Source organism: Oreochromis niloticus, linkage group LG11, assembly GCF_001858045.2.
Source record: "Oreochromis niloticus isolate F11D_XX linkage group LG11, O_niloticus_UMD_NMBU, whole genome shotgun sequence".
NCBI lineage: Eukaryota > Metazoa > Chordata > Actinopteri > Cichliformes > Cichlidae > Oreochromis > Oreochromis niloticus.
Window position 1 is genome coordinate 13,736,485 of NC_031976.2, and position 18,359 is coordinate 13,754,843.

The following is an 18,359-nucleotide window of genomic DNA, read 5'->3' on the forward strand; positions in this document are numbered from 1 at the left end:
ACACTGGAATAGGATAAGAATAAGATACTGTACACAACTGTACACAATAGAATAGAATAAAATAAAATAAAATACTATATACAATAGAATAAAAACGAATATAAATGCTATATACAACTGAGTATAATACAACGATGCCAGAAAAGAGTATTGCCCTTAGTATTACTGCTACTGCACGTGTGGATGTGTGTGTTTGGTCAGTTGAAGTCTTTGTTGTGGAGTCTGACAGCAGTGGGGAGGAAAGACCTGCAAAATCTCTCCGTCCCACACCGTCGGTGCCGTAGCCTGCCACTGAAGGAGCTGCTCAGTGCTGTCAGAATCTCCTGCATGGGGTGGGAGATGTTGTCCAGCAGGGATGACAGCTTAGCCACCATTCTCCTGTCACTCACCACCTCCACTGTGTCCAGAGGGCATCCTAGATCAGAGCTGGCCCTCCGGATCAGCCTGTTCAGTCTCTTCCTGTCCCCAGCATAGATGCTGCCACCCCAGCAGACCACATCATAAAAGATGGCTGAGGCCACCACAGAGTCATAAAAGGTCTTCTGGAGTGGGCCCTCCACTCCAAACGACCTGAGTCTCTGCAGCAGGTACAGCCTGCTCTGCTCTTTTCTGTAGAGGGCGTCTGAATTATCAGTCCAGTCCAGTTTATTGTTCAGATGAACACCAAGGTACCTGTAGCTGTCCACAGTAAACAACAGAATATGGTTATATCAACCTGAAAAAGTCCCATCTCGTCATTGCTGATGAAAGTACAAGTGAAGGCAATTTTGTCCTGCACAACAGGACTTCCTGAGTAGTAACAAACTTGGTTTGTTGGGTTTCCTTTACAGTTATATATTCAAAAGTCTGTGGTCCTGCAGAAAATATGAGAGTTTTTATAATGATTTGACTCAAGCTAATAATAATCTTTCAGACTTTGCTATCTCAAAGAAGCTTTTGCAGACCTGCAGATCTTTGGCATTCTAGCTGTCAGTTTGTTGAGGTCATCTGGAGAAATTCTACTCCATGCATCCTGGAGCAGCTCTGATAAGTTGCACAGCTTTGATTGACATGTTTTGGTTGCCTTATCATCTTGTTCCCACAACAGCTCAAGAGGGATGAGATCCAGTCGCAGTCCAGTCAATGTTAGCTAAACGCTTCTTCTTTAAACATTTCTTATATTTTTAGTTTTTCTATGTTGTCACATCATTAGACTAACAAGATTTTCCTCTGGTGCTTCTCAGGTATTTTTAACATTTTGGTGTATCCAAATTATATTTTTAAAACAGGTGCATAAAGGAATATCTATCCTTTGCTTTTTTTAAATTTTATTTAAAACCGCTAGCAAAATGTAGACACACTTCCCTGCTTCACAGATTTCAGATGACCAACCACTGTCCAGGTTGTCAATGGTTGGTCATCTGAACTGAGATGAGAAATAAGTTTTAAATTGATTAATATAATAAAAAAATTGTAAACATTTCCATTTTCAATATATTAAGGCCCGCCTAATACTGTCCTAAAAAACTGAGAATCTAATGATAGATTTCTTAGCTAGTTAAAATCAATTATTTGGATATTACTTTTGCTTTAAAAATAAGTTTCTTGTCCTTCACTTCCTAAGCAGTAGCATTAGGGACTAACCTACACTTTAATTCTGGAGGCAGAGCATAAGGAGAGATTACCCTCAACAAAATGCCTTGTGTAAATGACTTAGTGAAACAACTTGATCATCTGTCTTATTGTGTCCTGTGCTACTTTCTTTTTATTGCACGTGGATATAACCATCAGTATCCTTGCATATGTCCACTTCCAGCTGCTTCATTTTGTACAAATCCGGCCAACACTTCCGAGTTTGTGTGGTTTATCCGTCTGACTTGATGCACCTCTCTGCAGCATCTTTTCAACAACCTGTGTTTATGTGCTAAGAGAGAAATAATTTCCTTGCAACTCAAACTGATTCTAAAGTACGATTTCTCTAACTTATCTATGCAAGACATTTTATATAGGATATAGTGTTGTAGAATGTGTCATGGTGGAGTAATTCAGAGAATCTCCTACTAAACATTGGGTTGGCATTATTTTCCGTTTCAATTATCGCTTGCATTTGGTTTTTTGGTGTGTGTGTGTTTTTGTCTGAGATATAGGTCACACCCATGTGGGAGTGGAGAATCCACTCTAGTCCAGCTGCCAGCTATTTGGAGTTGAGTACAGGGAGTAGTTGATTGGTGATGATTTGAGCCCTTCTCTATAAAGGGGATAGAAAGAGGAATTGAGAGAGCGAAACAGGAAGGGAGGAGGTTGTAGGACACAGTTGTAGCAGGGAAGCTGGTTAAAATTGGAGACTCTGGTGAGGGAAAAGGACATTTTAAAAGAAAATACTTTTAACCTGGCCTGGATGGTTTTGCTTTTAAAGTTGTACCGGAAGGCGGATTCATTTTAATTAAGATTTACGTGGATTTGTTGTACTAAAAGCCTGGATTGGAAACTGTTGGACCGGTGGATTTAGGGAGTTGTAATGAAAAGTCTCAAGCGCAGCCATTCGGAGCAAACTCACATGTTATTACATGTGAGTAATAACATGTAATAACACTATTAGAACTTATTCATTTCTTGCACTGAGGCCATTTGTTGCCCACTTTCAAACAATAACAACTTTAATCTCCAGATTTCAACTTATTTCTCTATCGAGCTTCATATCATAATTTTGACTTTATTCGAAAAATGAGCAAATACATTTTTTTTCTTAATGTGGCCCTAATACTTCTTCATAGAGAGAATCTCTGTAACACACCGATATTTAACCAATCAATCATTCAGTCATGTCAGCACTCTGACATTCACTTAACTTATTGTGGTCTGACCTGTGTGACATGCAGCAATAATAAACACCAGCTGTAAATGTTGTATCAGTTATGATCTTGATAGGCACTTGAATTTTGTCTAACTTCCAACAAACACAGAACATTCATTGAAGTATTTTACTGACAGATGGATCAAATTAGAAGTTTGGCGTTAAGTCAAAGAATACACTCGTTAGTAAGCTAATGGCTTTCTTCCAATAGGCTATTAAAACTGGATCGAGATCGTTTAGAAAATAACCAAGAAGCGGGATCATTTAAAAAAAACACTTTCTTTCTTTCTGTTTTTCCAATTTTTAAATATTGTGGTTTTCCATCACGGCTAGAATTTGGCAAACATAATGGCATGTAATCACTGTGACTGGTAAAGATGTTCTGGCGAACATGGCTGAAGCCCTGATGTCACCTGGTCAAAACTAAAGTATGACTGCAAAAACGGAACCACAGTTTGGACAGATGTTGACGTCTCCACAGACAACATAGGTCCTACAAAGTGAGAAGTATAGATGTGGTTATTACAATGAAGGGAATAATGCATCTGTCTTCATATAGTCTTTAAACAATGACAACTTAATTGGTTAGTATACTATTGTGAACAGCCAACCACACACCATATTCTCAGTATTAACAAAGTTCAAAGAGTCCCATCAACCACTAAAACATATGTTCTTTAATATGTTGTAATAAAGAAACTGTTGAGAGATGATATTTATTTGTTGTTATTTACAAATCATCTGACTGCTACAATCACCTGGAATAAAGTCATAGGGGTGGTTTGTAGATGCCACTCAACATCCAAATGTCGTAGTTTTTAGTCAGGAGCCAAGAAGCGCAGTCAATATCAGATCTCTGCTTTTCTTACAGAATTGAGAAATTAACATTGAGAAGCTTGAAGCGAAATGCTGAAAGTGATTCAGCAACGTAGACATGTGATCAGAGTGCTTTGTTCTAATTCGCTATTTTCATGAAAATGCTTAATTTAGAAGCTTAAATTAGATGCTCGTAAATTAGATGTTATACATAGTTTTAACTCTAAACAAATCATCTTCTGTTTTTTGTTTTGTTTTTTTGTTAACTGGAAGGACCTCAACAGGAACTTGATCTACTTGAGGTTTTAAAGTGGTGGATGAAACTACTTATCAGGAGAAAATCAAACGTCAGCAATAACAAGAGTGAGCATTACTGTCAGTTGTGTTAGACTCAGTAATAATTCCCAGATTATGATAATAATCTACTACCAGGGTAAGAGGAGGGAAGCTTTTGATGTTACTGCATATGTGATTCTGTTAGGATCTGTTTGGGTTCAAGTGATGTCAATTTTGTCATCGGATGCTGAACGCAAAGTTCAGGGAAGACATCTGCATACCAACCAAATGTCTGTGGCTGCGCAGACTTGTCTGCAGGGACTCTACATTACAATCCAGCGCTGTGAATGTGCTCGAGACAGTGAACATCAAATAGTATAACAGCAGTGACTAACAGGGTGTGGTGTCTTCTGCTGTTCATGTCAACAGCAGAGTATAATCGACCTTATAGTGCCAGCTTAAACTCTAAGCTAAGGCAAAAGCAGGCTTGTTGAAATGACATGCTAAAATTCAGCCTTTTGTAGCACAAACTGTTAGAAAATGGTGGTCATACTTAATGTTTTATATATGAATTTGAGCCAACGAGCATTTGAAATAGCAGACTAAAAGACTAACATAAAAAAATACTGGATAGCTCAGCTGAACTACCAAGTTCAGCTTCTTCCCTATGTGCTCATGAACAGATGCAGACAGATCTTTGGAATTTTTTTTTAAATATATTTGTTCATTTTAAGCAGGAATTCCCTTCAGATGAATTCTACTTTTCAAAGTAGACTTTGTTAAGAAGGGTGATCATTGTAAGGTTACAATAACTACAAAATTCGTCATGTCAAAAACAGACACGGAATGATAAAAATACAGAAAGTCACAACAAGCAAGGAACATAATGCAAAGTCTAGCTTAGCAATAGAAGCTGTGCTCTAAAAGTATGAAGAGCGTTAAATCCTCCCAGAGAGACAAAAGCTTTCAGTTTTTTTTCTGAAGGTTTTTTGTGACTGAGCTGCAAAATAACACAACTCTGTTCTACCAAGTTCAGAAAACATCCTGGGTACCCCAAAGAGGAACCACCTGGAGGAGCGAATGTCATACCAGCTGTTGGAGAGCGATAAGAGATCACACACACAAGTTGCTGGGTTCACACCATGCCCTGGTGGATAAAAATATATCAACGCTGTTGTGTCCTTAGGTTAAATGAAGGCCACGAAATCACATCATAACATAAACAGCGAAATGTTCTGACTCTAATTTTACCTTCAGATTTACTGCTGACCCTCCAGTTCACATGCGTTTCTGCCCACAGACAGTCCAGTTTTTCTTACCTAACATTACAGACTTTAGTGAAAAAAAACAACAAACATATGAAAACTGCCAGTTTGAACAAAGCTTTTTTCATGGCAGTATTAGTATTTTTTGCAAATGCAAATGTTTCTTTATGAATATTTATTCTCTTTTTATCTGATATGTCTGAATTGAGTGCAGTAAATGGTGCAGTAATTGTGTTATTTCGTTTTTGTTTTTTGTCATATAAAATATGTCAGATTTGGCGTGTTTATAATTTTACATCAATCGAATTACACTGAAAAGTTAATATATAAAGGATTCTATTATTGCTTATTACTTATTATCTTTAACTGTTCAAATATTTTCATTTATTTCACAATAAAATGGTTGCACAGATGCTGAAATATCTTCCGATTGCACTTTGAACAAACCTGATGGAAGTCAATGAAAGATCATGTCCTGATTTGTATTATTATTCTCTGACTCTCACTACATGTGCTGAAAAGACTTGTACTGTACTCCTTTCAAAAAACATTTACAACCTCCTCCAGAGTAAATAGACATGGACTCCAGCTAACACAGTACACTGACAGCATGCAGTCATTATAGATTAATGTGGTTGTTCTACAGCAACCACCAGAAATGGGATTATGCACTTGACTTGAGAGGGGTAAGAAAACAGAATTTAGTTGACTGCAATCTACAGTCTACTGACATCTAGTGGCGAGATTTTACAGACTGTGCCTTTAAACCCTGGAAAAATAAATACATTTTTAAGACATGTTGCTAGAGAAGTCCCATGTTCCTGTAGGTGAACAAAGCTTGCTAAATGATCCAGTCTGTGTTCAGAGATTAAACAGAATGATTTTTGAGTGAGACCAGTGGAAGTGTTACATTGAGCATCATGCTTCCAGAATTGTGTTCATATCTCCACTTCTTTGTCATTTCAGATATTTTTTTTTCTCATTTGTTTCTGTATCTATTCTTAGTACACACCAAAGAGCAATGTTGTATTTATGTAGAAATATGTGCAAACCACCTCTTTACTGTTCCATGACTACAAGAGGAACATGAAGTATTCAAGGTGCTCCACTGAAAGATAAACACTCGCTTAATGACTGGGTGGATCAGTAAATCAAAACACACATTTCCATTCACCTGTGCTGATGACAGATTAACTGTTTTAAATGAAACACACACTGGCAGTTTGGGTGAAATTTTATCGCATAATTGTTGAGTGTGTAAAGAGGCGTCCTGCTCTGACGACTCCACTCCACTGCAGATATAAGCAGTTACTCTGCAAGACTCTGACTTTTTCCTCCATCCTTGGAGGAACCAAACTGCATCTTTTCTTTCAAAGCTTGTTCAGTTCGACCTGCAGGTGAGTCCACACAGGTGAGTCTGCGACATCTCACGCAGCTCCTAAAGGCTATGTCGTTTTTATCTCAGTCTGAGTCTGTGGTATGTTAAAATAAATGCCAGTAACATGTAAACTATTATAAAATAAAAAATAGAACAAATGTAATCAATGGAATTCTATGGATTCTATATATATATATTTAATGTGAAAAAAAAGTGATAAACTTATAATCATCTGTTTCTGTCTGAAAGGTAACAGCAGCGCTTCAGTGTCAGATCAGAGGTGAGAGAAAAATAAAAAAAAACCAAAGTTGCATATCTCCAAAGTCATTAATATGTGTATCAATTTCTAACTTTAATAAGTCATTGCTTTAAAAGAGCTTAGAAATATAGAATAATAAATATAATTAACACACAAAAATTTATATCTGTGTGTCTTAATTCAATTCAGTTTTATTTAAACAGTGCCAAATCACAACAAGAGTCGCATCTTTCTAGCATCATTGTAAGGTAGACCCTACAATAATAATACAGAGAAAAACCCAACAATCATATGACCCCCTGTGAGCAAGCGCGTTGGTGACAGTGGGAAGGAAAAACTCTCTTTTAACAGGAAGAAACCTCAAACATAACCAGGCTCAGGGAGGGGCGGCCATCTGTTGGGGTGAGAGAAAGAAGACAGGTCAAAAGGCATGTTGTCTCAGACATATTGCACTTTGTACAACCAGTGTTTAGAAATCATCGAGTACTAAAAATGTAGAAGTGCTTCGAAACTCTCCATTAATGTTACTGGAGTGGAGATATCGGGGATAGGCACGGTTGTGGCACTGATTCACTCTTTAGAAATACGGTCACCCCGGTGTGTCGGCCAGAACATCACCTAAGGCCAAATTGTCCCAGAGTATAGAAGAAGGAACTTGAGGTTTGGTTTGAGGCACTTTATTCTTACGGCTCAATTCCTGTGGCTGTAATCACAGGGGTGTGTGTGCGGCTTTTTATCATTCACGCACACATCACATCCCACAGGAATCGGTGCACCCCCACCGGACCAACACTGCTCGTCTGACATTAAACTGCCCACCTTACTAACTGGATGATGTCACCAGGCAGTGGGCTGGATCAAACTAACAGAAGGTTAAATATTAAATGAACAGTATATAAACTTATATAAACTTACAAACACCTGTATCAGAACTCAAATAGAATTGTCCTGTGAACTTTGGGCCCTTTTATACAGTTACAGATATATGAACATCATAAGAGGTGAAAAGGCTGTTATCTATTCAGTTTAAATTCTTTCTTTATTTTTAGAATATATATATTTTTTAATGCCAATCATTACCATAGACAGCTGAATGAAATTATACCACCCTGTTAGGTCAGACCTGAGCACTGCACAGCCTCCTGTACAACACTCCTGAAGGATACATGCTTTCAGAGCAAAACACTGCATAGTTTAAGAGTACCACTGATGTAAGCTGGTCGTGAAATGCTACACTGTGACTAATGAGGCACCTTGGACCAAATGAGGATAAATACCAGCACCTTTTACCTCAGCCAAGCATCACAAAGGAGCTGACAGAAGGCAGTCAAACGATCTAACCAACGTAAACCATTCAACCTTCCTGAAAATGAAGACATAACATGTTGCAGTTGCAGGGGCCCTTCAGGAGAGCTCTGCTACATTTGCTGAAGAAACAGGCCGACTTAAATTCATGAATGAGCAGCCAAGACACTAACATCTGGTTTTCTTTAAACAGCCACAAGAACTAGGGGAGGCAACAAGCAATGACAGTCCAGTTGCAACTGTGAGTCAGCTAACATCAGGAGATGTTAGCTGACTCACAGTTGGTGTGCTCAATTCAATCAATTAAAACAATGACTGTAAACTCACTTAAATATAAGTGTGTGTGTGTGTGTATGTGTGGTTCTTTTAAAACATATTTTCCCAATTGCCTCTCTCCACAGGAGAAAAGGGGGGAGAAAGATGCTAACGGATCATACAGGCTCTTGACATTTTGCTCTTGTCTTTCACACAAAATCAAACACAGTATCAAACAGAATCCTGTTAGGTGTTACTTTTGCTTCAGACAGTAGATTGTTTTATCCGTGCTTTTACTGACTACTGAAACTTATGGAAGCCCATTTCCACCACACAAAGAAAAAAGTATCCATAACTCAAAATTTCGAGTTATCTTTCTCGAGATTTCGACTTATTAACTCAAAATTTTGACTTATTTTCTTGAAATTTCGACTTATAAACTCAAAATTTCAACGTATTAACTCAAAATTTTGAGAAAAGTAACTCGAAATTTCAAGTTAGCTCTGCCAATCAGTAATCTACGTGGAAGGCACACTCAAAACCGGATCACAACAAATTGGCGTTCTCAAGAGTACGTTTGCTGATAGGAGCGCCATGTGATTCTGCTAATAACACAAGGATTTCATCATTTGTGAAGCCACGCTGAAAATAATCAGCAATTTGTGCATTCATGATTGGCTGTAATACTGGTAGCTTAGCTGTAGCATTTGGAGCTGAGGGCTTCAGCTTCCGGGTAACAAGGAAATGACGTAGATTACTGATTGGCAGTGCTAACTCGAAATTTCGAGTTACTCAAAATTTTGAGAAAAGTAAGTCAAAATTTTGAGCTCCTTTTCTCAGAATTTGGAATTAATAACTCGAAATTTCAATAAGATAACTTGAAATTTCGAGTTATGGATACTTTTTTTTTAGTGGCAGAAATGGGCTTCCATAGAACTCGCTCCTGTGGGGGGGAAAAGCTGTAAACAGGAAAATAAACAAAGCGGGTGGCTTGGAGCAGGTTTATGAATGCTCATATGATTTATCACATCATTGGACACTGCACTAGTACTGCTACTTTACAGTATTACTAGTGCATCATTCAAGATAAATATAACCAAGGTTGTTAGGATAAACACATTAAGTGAGCTTGATTAGCAAAGCTAATGCTAAATTTTTAAAAAGGACTTGAATAAATAATGTCCGTAAATGTTCTTACAAAGACAGTCATTACAGTTAGCAAGATGTGATAGCCCCTAATCCAAAAGTCCCCAGTGCTGCACTTACCCTCAGGAAAGAGTGGAGCAGATGAACAGCGGTCAAGAAAGAAAAACAAAATACACACACACACACACTCACAGATTCTTGGATTTATTCGTAAGCTGTTTCAGCACATAAATGAATTGCTCCACAAATGTTGTGTAGGTGCACAGACAAAACCAAAAGGCAAAAGCCCTTAAATGAAACCCATTACACAGTAATTACACAGCTATTCACAATGAATGGTCAACAATAAGTTAAATATAGGAACACCATAAGAGGGTGGATCGATTAATAGATGGAGGGATGGACTCAATAGTGAGCAATTGCAATACAAACAACTGCAGCACCATTATATATCCATCTTCTTTACAAAATAATTTTGTGTGTTATGCGTGTTTGTCATTATATCTCAAAGAATCAGCATTACTTTCCTTTTGCTTTGGTATTTGAGGACAAACTATGGTGAACAAGCAAATGCAGGCTTGCCTTTCACTTGGAATTTCCAAGCTGCAGGCTCAAGCATAGATGCTGGGAATACAGAGTGTTGCAAGTTCACCTGTGACAGCAGGCAGAACCATTGTGAGTTATGAGCGACAAAACGTGTCCCAGCTGCTTAAACAACATTGAGCAGTACACCAGACAGGTTTTAGAAAATAAATACAGCAGCCAAGGAAGAGTTAAGAGATAATAATTCTGTTTAGATGTAGGCCTTCTTTTGTTTTATGTACAGTAACTGTAAATGTTGCATACACTGTGGTTCTATGAGGCACTTTTACTGTGAGTCTGACAGGTTTTAGAAATTAGAACCATCAACTAAGACAGAGTTAAGATGTGATATAACAACTTAGTTTATGCAAATGTAAGTCTGTCTTTGCTGGTTCACACACAGCTATAAATCCAGTATGCTTGTATTAGGCACTTTATACTGTGTATGAAATCTAAACATAGAAGAAAGAGTTAATAGATTTCCTTTAACTCAACTACAGAAGGGCATTCTCTACAGGACTCAACGCTTCCATGCAGTGCTTTCAGAATATTGGTTATATGCTTATCTCATCATTCTCAAATGAACTCAGAAGTGAAATCCACAGTTTGACAGATTGAATCTGAGTGTTTAAAATGTTATTATCTGCAGCAAATAAAGAGTTGAGATCCTGATCTTTTTTCATTCGTTTGGTTGGTTTAAAGAATTCTTTCATGAGCCATTAAACTTTTTGAAGTCATTATAAGGAAACAAAGTATCAAAGAATACTGATATAAATAGTACATATTTTGGTTCTTCATTAAAAGTATAAGAATGATGCTTGAAAATAGAAACTTGGAGTTGCAGAGCAAAGAAACAAACATGGATAATTTCCCATTTCCGGTGCAGTGGAATTTCCCAGTCCCACTGATTTGCATCAGTGGGACTGCTCCAGACATAGCTTTTGTACTCTGAGTGCTTGTTTCTCTGTGTGTGAACACTGTCCAGCCCACCCCACAAGAAAGTGGTTATGGGAATGGATGGATGGATGTATAATAGTCATTTTTACAAGTCTGAAAAAGGAAAAAGCTACATTTAAAATTACAACAAAAATGCATATTATACTTAAATGACCTTAAAGTTTATTCTGATAAACTGTGTAATACAAGCATGTAGGTGATGCAGTAACTGAGGAAACAATGTGACTAAAACAGTATAATCTCACAAATCTTCTGTGTCCACTAATATCTGCTCATGTGCTGCTGCTGGATAGTCCATGCTCATTGGCTCCTCCAGCTCCTGCTCCTGCTAATGAATTGAGTGCAGTAGAAACCACATTGTAGCATTGAAACAAACATTTGCAGCTTGTAAGCTAATACACTTGGTTAAAGTCAAGTTCTTACTTCAGTGACTGGGACAGCAGAGCTCTGCTGAACACAGATGAATGTGAGCACGACGGCCACTGCAACTGCAACACTGAACGTCTTCATCTTAGGAGGCTTTGAGAGGCTCAAGTTTGACTCTTTCTCCTGGTCTGGATGATTGTTGTGAGCTGAGTCCTTCTGTCTGATGGTAAATGTGTGCAGAAGTGCTGATATTTATATTGATTTGGGCCCCTGCTGCCTCGTCACTCACAGCTCTTACTCTACCTGATTTCAGGAACATTGCAAAATTCCTTATTTTCCTATGCTATGAAATTCTGGGAAGCTTGCAACATCCTTGACTTTCCCATAATTCCTATGTGACTCCGGGGAGTGGAAATTCTGTTGCCCAAAGTGATGCATTATTTTGAACATGAATAAGCATAAATGATTTGCATGTCACTATAAAACATTGCATATCATTTCAAAACACTGTACAAAAGACGCTTTTTCAATATAACATTTTCAGATTCTGTTAAATTCAGTTTTATTTATGTAGCACCAAATAATAACAACAGTTGCCTCAAGGCACTTTATATTGTAAAGACCTTATAATAATACATGTCACAGTAGGAGAAAAACTGGTAAAAATAACAAAATTAGTGAAGATTGATCCATGTTTCACACTGACGCAACTTACTGGAAGATGTCACAAGACTTTAAACTTAACCATAACATAGATCTGCATACACAGTGTTTTAATGGCATAGATAAGGTCGTCTAAAACATTTATGAATGAACTGTAAAGAAAGAGTTTCGAGTAAACAGTATCTAACACTTCTACATTCTTTTTTTTTTTTTTAAAGCATGCTTGGTTTAACTTTCTAATAACCAATGAACCAGTCCATCAGCTCAAAGCTATTGCACATTACTGCATTTTTGTCATAATTAGTGGTAATATTGAAAGATGATGAAATGCTCTGTACTCATAATTACAAGTATGGGAAAATTCAACCTGATGTAAAACTAATTGTGGTTCTGTTCTCGTATTCAAAAATATTGTCGTCTGGAGTAACATATCTACAGAAAGCTGAATAATGCTGTGAGCGTAAAACCTTAGTTTTTCATGAAAATGGTGAAATAGTGAAAAAATGGTGAAAAACGTAATGAAACAACATCAGTTTTGAAAAGCAACAAAGGATATCTTCATGATGACTTTATGAAAGAGCACTAGTAATAATTTTTTTTTGACAGTTTGACAATTTTTGACAGTTACTGTTAAGCTGCTCACTTTACTTTTGCTATCAATGACTTGGCTCTATTAACAGGTTGTACCACATACTATATGGGCAAGAGTATGAGGCCACAACTCTTAACTGGCATCAGCACAAAAAGTGTACATCAGGAGCTTCATGTCACTGGTTTCCATTAATGTTTCATTCTTGTCAGACAGAAACAGAAACAAACAGCACATGTTGTAGTATAGTGCCACTGAAGTTTAATATAATAACATACTGTAGTTCCAAATGCTGCACTGTTCACTGTTACAGCAGGATCACCAGATGAAGAAACACTGTCAGACTTTAACAAATGCTAAGCAGTCAAATCATTTCAGGTATAACCGTCTATATTTAGTGGTTAATGTGAGAATCGCAGGTAGATATTCTCAGAATCTGCAGCACAATCCACAGACACCAGAATTGCAGCAGCCGCAGCAAAAGCGACACTTGATGCCACGCTTCTGTCTGTGGTACGGCATCTGTGTGAAAGAGGACAAGAGCAGAGAGTTTATCTTCAGCAGTAAGTCACTTCATTCTCTCTATTTTTACGTAAAGCTGTGAGTGCAGAGTCTATTTTAAACATCTGCCTGCATTTGAGAGATCTCACAATAACTGTCTGAATTCATTTATTGAATTAAACACACCAGCCATGAGTCAGCTGATACCTCCTGATGTTCAGCAGCTGGACTGTCATTGTTCACAGCCTCTTGTAGCTCTTGCAGTTCTCGTATCTGTAGAGAAAGAAAACAGATCTTAGCATCTTCACAACAAATTCATGCAGAAGAAGCACATTACATGAATTTAAAAGAGTCTGTTACCTCAGCAAATGTGGCAGAGCTCTGCTGAATGCAAATACAGATGAGTGCAACGGCCACTGCAACTAACTGAACGCCTTCATCTTCAGGAGGTTTGAGTGGTTTAAGGTGGTCAGATCCTTTGACTCTCTCGTTGACTCTTGTCAGCTCCTTTGTGATGGTTGACTGAGGGAAAAGGTGCTGGTATTTATACTCATTTGCTCCACTGCTGCCTCGTCACTCAGAGTACAGAAACTACTGTCGGGAACACGCTTGCATCAATAGGACTGGGAAAACCCATATATTTAAACATCGGAAGAAAAGGTCAAAGTTCATGCCGACTGAGAAAAGTACAGATTTTCCCATTCCCAGAATTTCCCATTCCCAGAATTTCATAGCATAGGAAAATAAGGAATTTTGCAATGTTCCTGAAATCAGGTAGAGTAAGAGCTGTGAGTGACGAGGCAGCAGGGGCCCAAATCAGTATAAATATCAGCACTTCTGCACACATTTACCATCAGACAGAAGGACTCAGCTCACAACAATCATCCAGACCAGGAGAAAGAGTCAAACTTGAGCCTCTCAAAGCCTCCTAAGATGAAGACGTTCAGTGTTGCAGTTGCAGTGGCCGTCGTGCTCACATTCATCTGTGTTCAGCAGAGCTCTGCTGTCCCAGTCACTGAAGTAAGAACTTGACTTTAACCAAGTGTATTAGCTTACAAGCTGCAAATGTTTGTTTCAATGCTACAGTGTGGTTTCTACTGCACTCAATTCATTAGCAGGAGCTGGAGGAGCCAATGAGCATGGACTATCCAGCAGCAGCACATGAGGAGGCATCAGTGGACTCATGGAAGGTAAGTAACACTAACTGAATGAATGTGGCCAAATTACTTCAGCTAAATGAAAGTGTTTGTTAGAGCAGGTGAAAATAAAGAGCAGTGATGCTGCTGCAGATGAACTCTGTGCTCATGTCTCTTGTGTTTCCCACAGATGCTGTATAACAGCAGACACAAGCGTGGCATCAAGTGTCGCTTTTGCTGTGGCTGCTGCACCCCCGGTATCTGTGGAGTTTGCTGCAGGTTCTGAGGATTCCTGCTCCAACAACCACTCAGTATTAACAAACTGTATGTCACAGACAATGTGTGAGATTATACTGTTTTAGTCACATTGTGTCCTCAGTTACTGCCTCAACTACATGCTTGTATTACACAGTTTATCACAATAAACTTTATGGTCATTTAGATATAATGTGCAGGTGGTTACATATGGTTAAAATGATTCAAATGCAGTAAGTATACACGTTTTTCATATAAATATAGTCCATAACTTGATTTGGTCTGTAGCCCACATAATTAAACACTTTAGTGGCATAAAACATGTGAGTTTTGATGTTATGTACTGTATAGCCTGTATAATAAATAAATATGTAGCCCAATAAGTATAAAATCCAGAAAGCTACACAACATGGGGCGGATCATTTACAAACACAGGTCTAACTTGAGTTTCACACAGTTTTTTGTTAGAAAATAATCAAATTGTTAAATGCTTAAAGTACACAAAATGTCAGAAATCTGCACTGTCATGAACAAAAATTTAAACCTAATTTTTCGTGATTTGTTGGATTAACCCTCTGAGGTCTGAATCCCAGGCTGTGCACATCAACATCACAGATTTGTACAAATAAAGTTTATAACAAAGACATGTTAAATATTAAGCACTGAAAACAGCTTGGTTGTTGTTGTTTGGAACGTCATTTAATGCATGTTGTTTGGTTGCCATAGTGATGCCTTGATGCTAAAATGACATCACAGCATTTAAACATGTTTTGGATGAAAACATCAGCATATGAAAACAGAACTGAAGAGACACTGCAACCAAAGCAGACGACTAGTGAAATTTCTACGTTTCCCTGAGGATTAACTGCTCTGCAATTTACCAAGAACTAAAGTAAGCTCAGATTTCAGTTTATAAACTTAAGATCATTTACTTAAATATAAAGCCTGATTTTCCTGCTGGCCAGGACAGTATTTATGTACTTTACATTGTGAGAAACTGAGGCTACGTCCACATGTACACGGCTATGTTTGAAGCTTTGTCTATGCATTTGGGCCTCTCGTCCACACCTAAACAGCATATTGAGTCACTGAAAGGTGAGATTTTTAAAAACTCCTGCCAGGGTGGAGATTTTTGAAAAGTACGTTTTTGTGTTTATGTGTGGACGAGGAAAACGGAGATTTACTCAGGCAATGTCAAAAGTGTGCGCCGTTTTTGACGTCACGCTGTGGCCACGTTATTGTTTACATCAGATCAATTTCTACAATGGCCGACGTAGACAAAATACTGTTGCTGTTAATCTTAGTAATTTACAAAAAATTACATTTATGTATGCTATATGCATTTTGTCAAAAAAAGCAAATTCGCTGAACATTCTGAGTTGAGGTTTAGTGATCATTGTTGTTTTGTGTTCCTTGTAGTCAAAATGAATGGAAGAGGAGATGAATCACAAAATAACCGTAATGGTAAGCACATGTACTCAGTCTTGAAATTGATGAAAAACTGATTTTCAGCAGATATTTATGAATGCTAATTAAAAGATAAAATGATCTTGCAGGCCGACAGGTTAACCCAGAAAATCTTCCAAGTGGAGATCAGGAACCAGCTTATGAAGCAGCTTATGAACCAGCTTATGAAGCAGCTTATGAACCTGTTGGTGGATTCTGGGGTTTACTGAACAGTCTTCATCGTGCTCTCTATAATATCTATTTTTCGAGGCTGAATGAGCTGTTAGATGAATTAGAGGAACGATATGATGTCTTTGACATTGACAATCTCAATGACGGCAATGTTAACAATGTAAACATTAACAATATTAATGTGAGAGACAATAATGCCAATGTTGACAACAATGAACTGCATGATGATCATAATGCTGTTGTTGTCGACATTGAAAATGATGATTCTGATGAGGCATTTGAAGACTGTGAGGATGTTCACCAGTACATCCCTGAAGAGGATCCTCAGCCAGGTCTATCCAGGAGGAGGCCTAGAGAGATGGATGAAGAAGATGTGGAACCAAACAAAAGATTCAGATGGAGCGAGGAGTTTTCTGATGATGACTCTGACTTCATCTCTGCCTGCGACACTGATAGCGAGAGCAGTAGTGATGAACTTTTTGAAGACGCACTTGAAGAGTTTGACAACCATGAAACTGGAGGCTCGAGGAAGCGGTCCCGAGAGGATTTTGAGGAAGAAGAGGAAAACTCGCGTGTTTGCAAACTTCGGAGATGTTCAGATGAGTCCACCAGCACCAGTGATGACAACTAACACTATTCCGACGGCGTTTTCAGTATCCTTTTAGCAGGCTGATGGCCTACTCATGTGACCCTTAATCTTCCTTGCAGGCTGCAATAAGCTGGGCATACACTGTGCAATTTCTTCAGTCGCGTTATTCAGCTCCTGCTCAAACTGTCCGATTGACTCGCAGGGGCTAGAAGTTCGTAGGTCACGATGCAGGGTCTCACACTATACGGCCCGATGCTCTGTGGGACCTGAGTGCTCACACTGTGCGTCCATAGCATGAAGGTTAAAACACAAAATCTTACACTATTTTCACGGTTGTTGCAGTCGCGATAATTTTGTGAGGTCACGTCGAAAAGGCTCTGATGACCTTGCCAAAGTTCTACAAGTCGTGCCTCCATCGCTTGTGTCCGGATCACACGCCGCACTGCCGTGCTGTTCCGTCTTTTCGCTTTTATTTCTGTGTTTGCGCGTGCGCAGTGTGAGACGCTGCGTTGACACCCTCACGATGGCCGACAGGATTTCAAAAAGGTTTTATTTCCTTACGACCAAACGATTGATGATTGGGAGCTGGTCGTGAGGTGTTAATCGCTTCTCGTTACCCCATTTATACGATGCACGACACGTGATTAAGGCCAAACTCGGGCCGATCCCCAAAACGGTCGCACGACTGAAAAATCGGCTCAAAATGGGCCAAAAATCGCACAGTATATGCCCAGCATTAGGCTGCCGGGGGATTCCCATCATGCACTGGATGTTTCTTCTTCACCCTCTATGTGTTAATAGACCTCTCTGTGCTGAATCGTACTTGTTTTTAACCTCTGTCTCTCTTCCACAGCATGTTTTTATCCTGTTTTCCTTGCCCCTTCCCAACCGGTCGCGGCAGATGGCCGCCCCTCCCTGAGCCTGGTTCTGCTGGAGGTTTCTTCCTGTTAAAAGGGAGTTTTTCCTTCCCACTGTCGCCAAAGTGCTTGCTCATAGGGGGTCATTTGATTGTTGGGTTTTTCTTTGTAAGTATACCTTACAATATAAAGCGCCTTGAGGAGACTGTTGCTGTCATTTGGCGCTCTATAAATAAAATTGAATTGAATTGAAAATTGAATGGATGTCACTGTGTAGAGATATTCCCTCCATAGAAGGCTTAGACCCAAATGCAGATTCAATGCACATGGTTAAACTTTTTATAAGACTTTGTTTAAAGAGAGGGAATGGAGAACGTGGCTAGAGCTAGGAGTGTCAGCAGAGAGCAGGAACCAGAGGAAAAGCTATCAAGAGACTGATCCCCTGGGTCGTGATGGGAACAATCCAACGGGAATTCTCCATCCATCAGTCAGCGTGATGCCTAAAACTTTATTCAGATGTAAATATATTACATTTTTAAATAAAGATCATTGAATATGAAAAAAATCATCAGTGTTTTTAATGACACTGCATTTCATTCATGTGTCTCTATTGGACAGTGTTGTAGAAGTTACAGGAGATAGGAATCAGTTCCAGCTTGGCCTGATGTTTGATCACGTTTGGTTGGACTGGCT

At 38.7% G+C, this 18,359-nt stretch overlaps 3 protein-coding genes and 1 long non-coding RNA gene across 5 annotated transcripts; 2 read left to right on the plus strand and 2 right to left on the minus strand.

Moving 5' to 3' along the window:
• Nucleotides 1-11,355: 11,355 nt before the first annotated feature.
• Nucleotides 11,356-11,637, minus strand: LOC112848143 (uncharacterized). Its single transcript, XR_003222089.1, has 2 exons — nt 11,496-11,637; nt 11,356-11,394 (listed from the first exon to the last, which is right to left on the minus strand). It is a non-coding gene; the product is annotated as an uncharacterized LOC112848143 (long non-coding RNA).
• An 846-nt stretch (nt 11,638-12,483) lies between these two features.
• On the minus strand, nt 12,484-13,764 carry LOC109204099 (hepcidin-like; the record flags this gene model as incomplete). The annotated part of the gene is made up of 3 exons (XM_019364313.2): nt 12,484-13,212; nt 13,378-13,464; nt 13,552-13,764. Coding segments are annotated over 3 exons (393 nt in total), but the record flags the coding sequence as incomplete, so codon positions are not given.
• Nucleotides 13,765-13,966: 202 nt separating this feature from the next.
• Nucleotides 13,967-14,772, plus strand: LOC109204043 (hepcidin-like). 2 transcript variants are annotated; one of them, XM_025911266.1, is made up of 3 exons: nt 13,967-14,211; nt 14,310-14,381; nt 14,518-14,772. In XM_025911266.1, exons 1-3 carry the CDS (start codon nt 14,125-14,127, stop codon nt 14,611-14,613), a joined length of 255 nt encoding a protein of 84 aa, XP_025767051.1. In that variant the 5' UTR covers nt 13,967-14,124; the 3' UTR covers nt 14,614-14,772. The 2 variants fall into 2 exon arrangements, with proteins under 2 accessions (XP_025767051.1, XP_019219742.1); XM_019364197.2 differs by having other exon boundaries at nt 13,970-14,211; nt 14,307-14,381.
• Nucleotides 14,773-15,040: 268 nt separating this feature from the next.
• On the plus strand, nt 15,041-17,582 carry LOC109204042 (uncharacterized). The gene is made up of 3 exons (XM_019364196.2): nt 15,041-15,474; nt 16,002-16,046; nt 16,139-17,582. Exons 2-3 carry the CDS (start codon nt 16,007-16,009, stop codon nt 16,849-16,851), a joined length of 753 nt encoding a protein of 250 aa, XP_019219741.1. The 5' UTR covers nt 15,041-15,474; nt 16,002-16,006; the 3' UTR covers nt 16,852-17,582.
• Nucleotides 17,583-18,359: the final 777 nt, after the last annotated feature.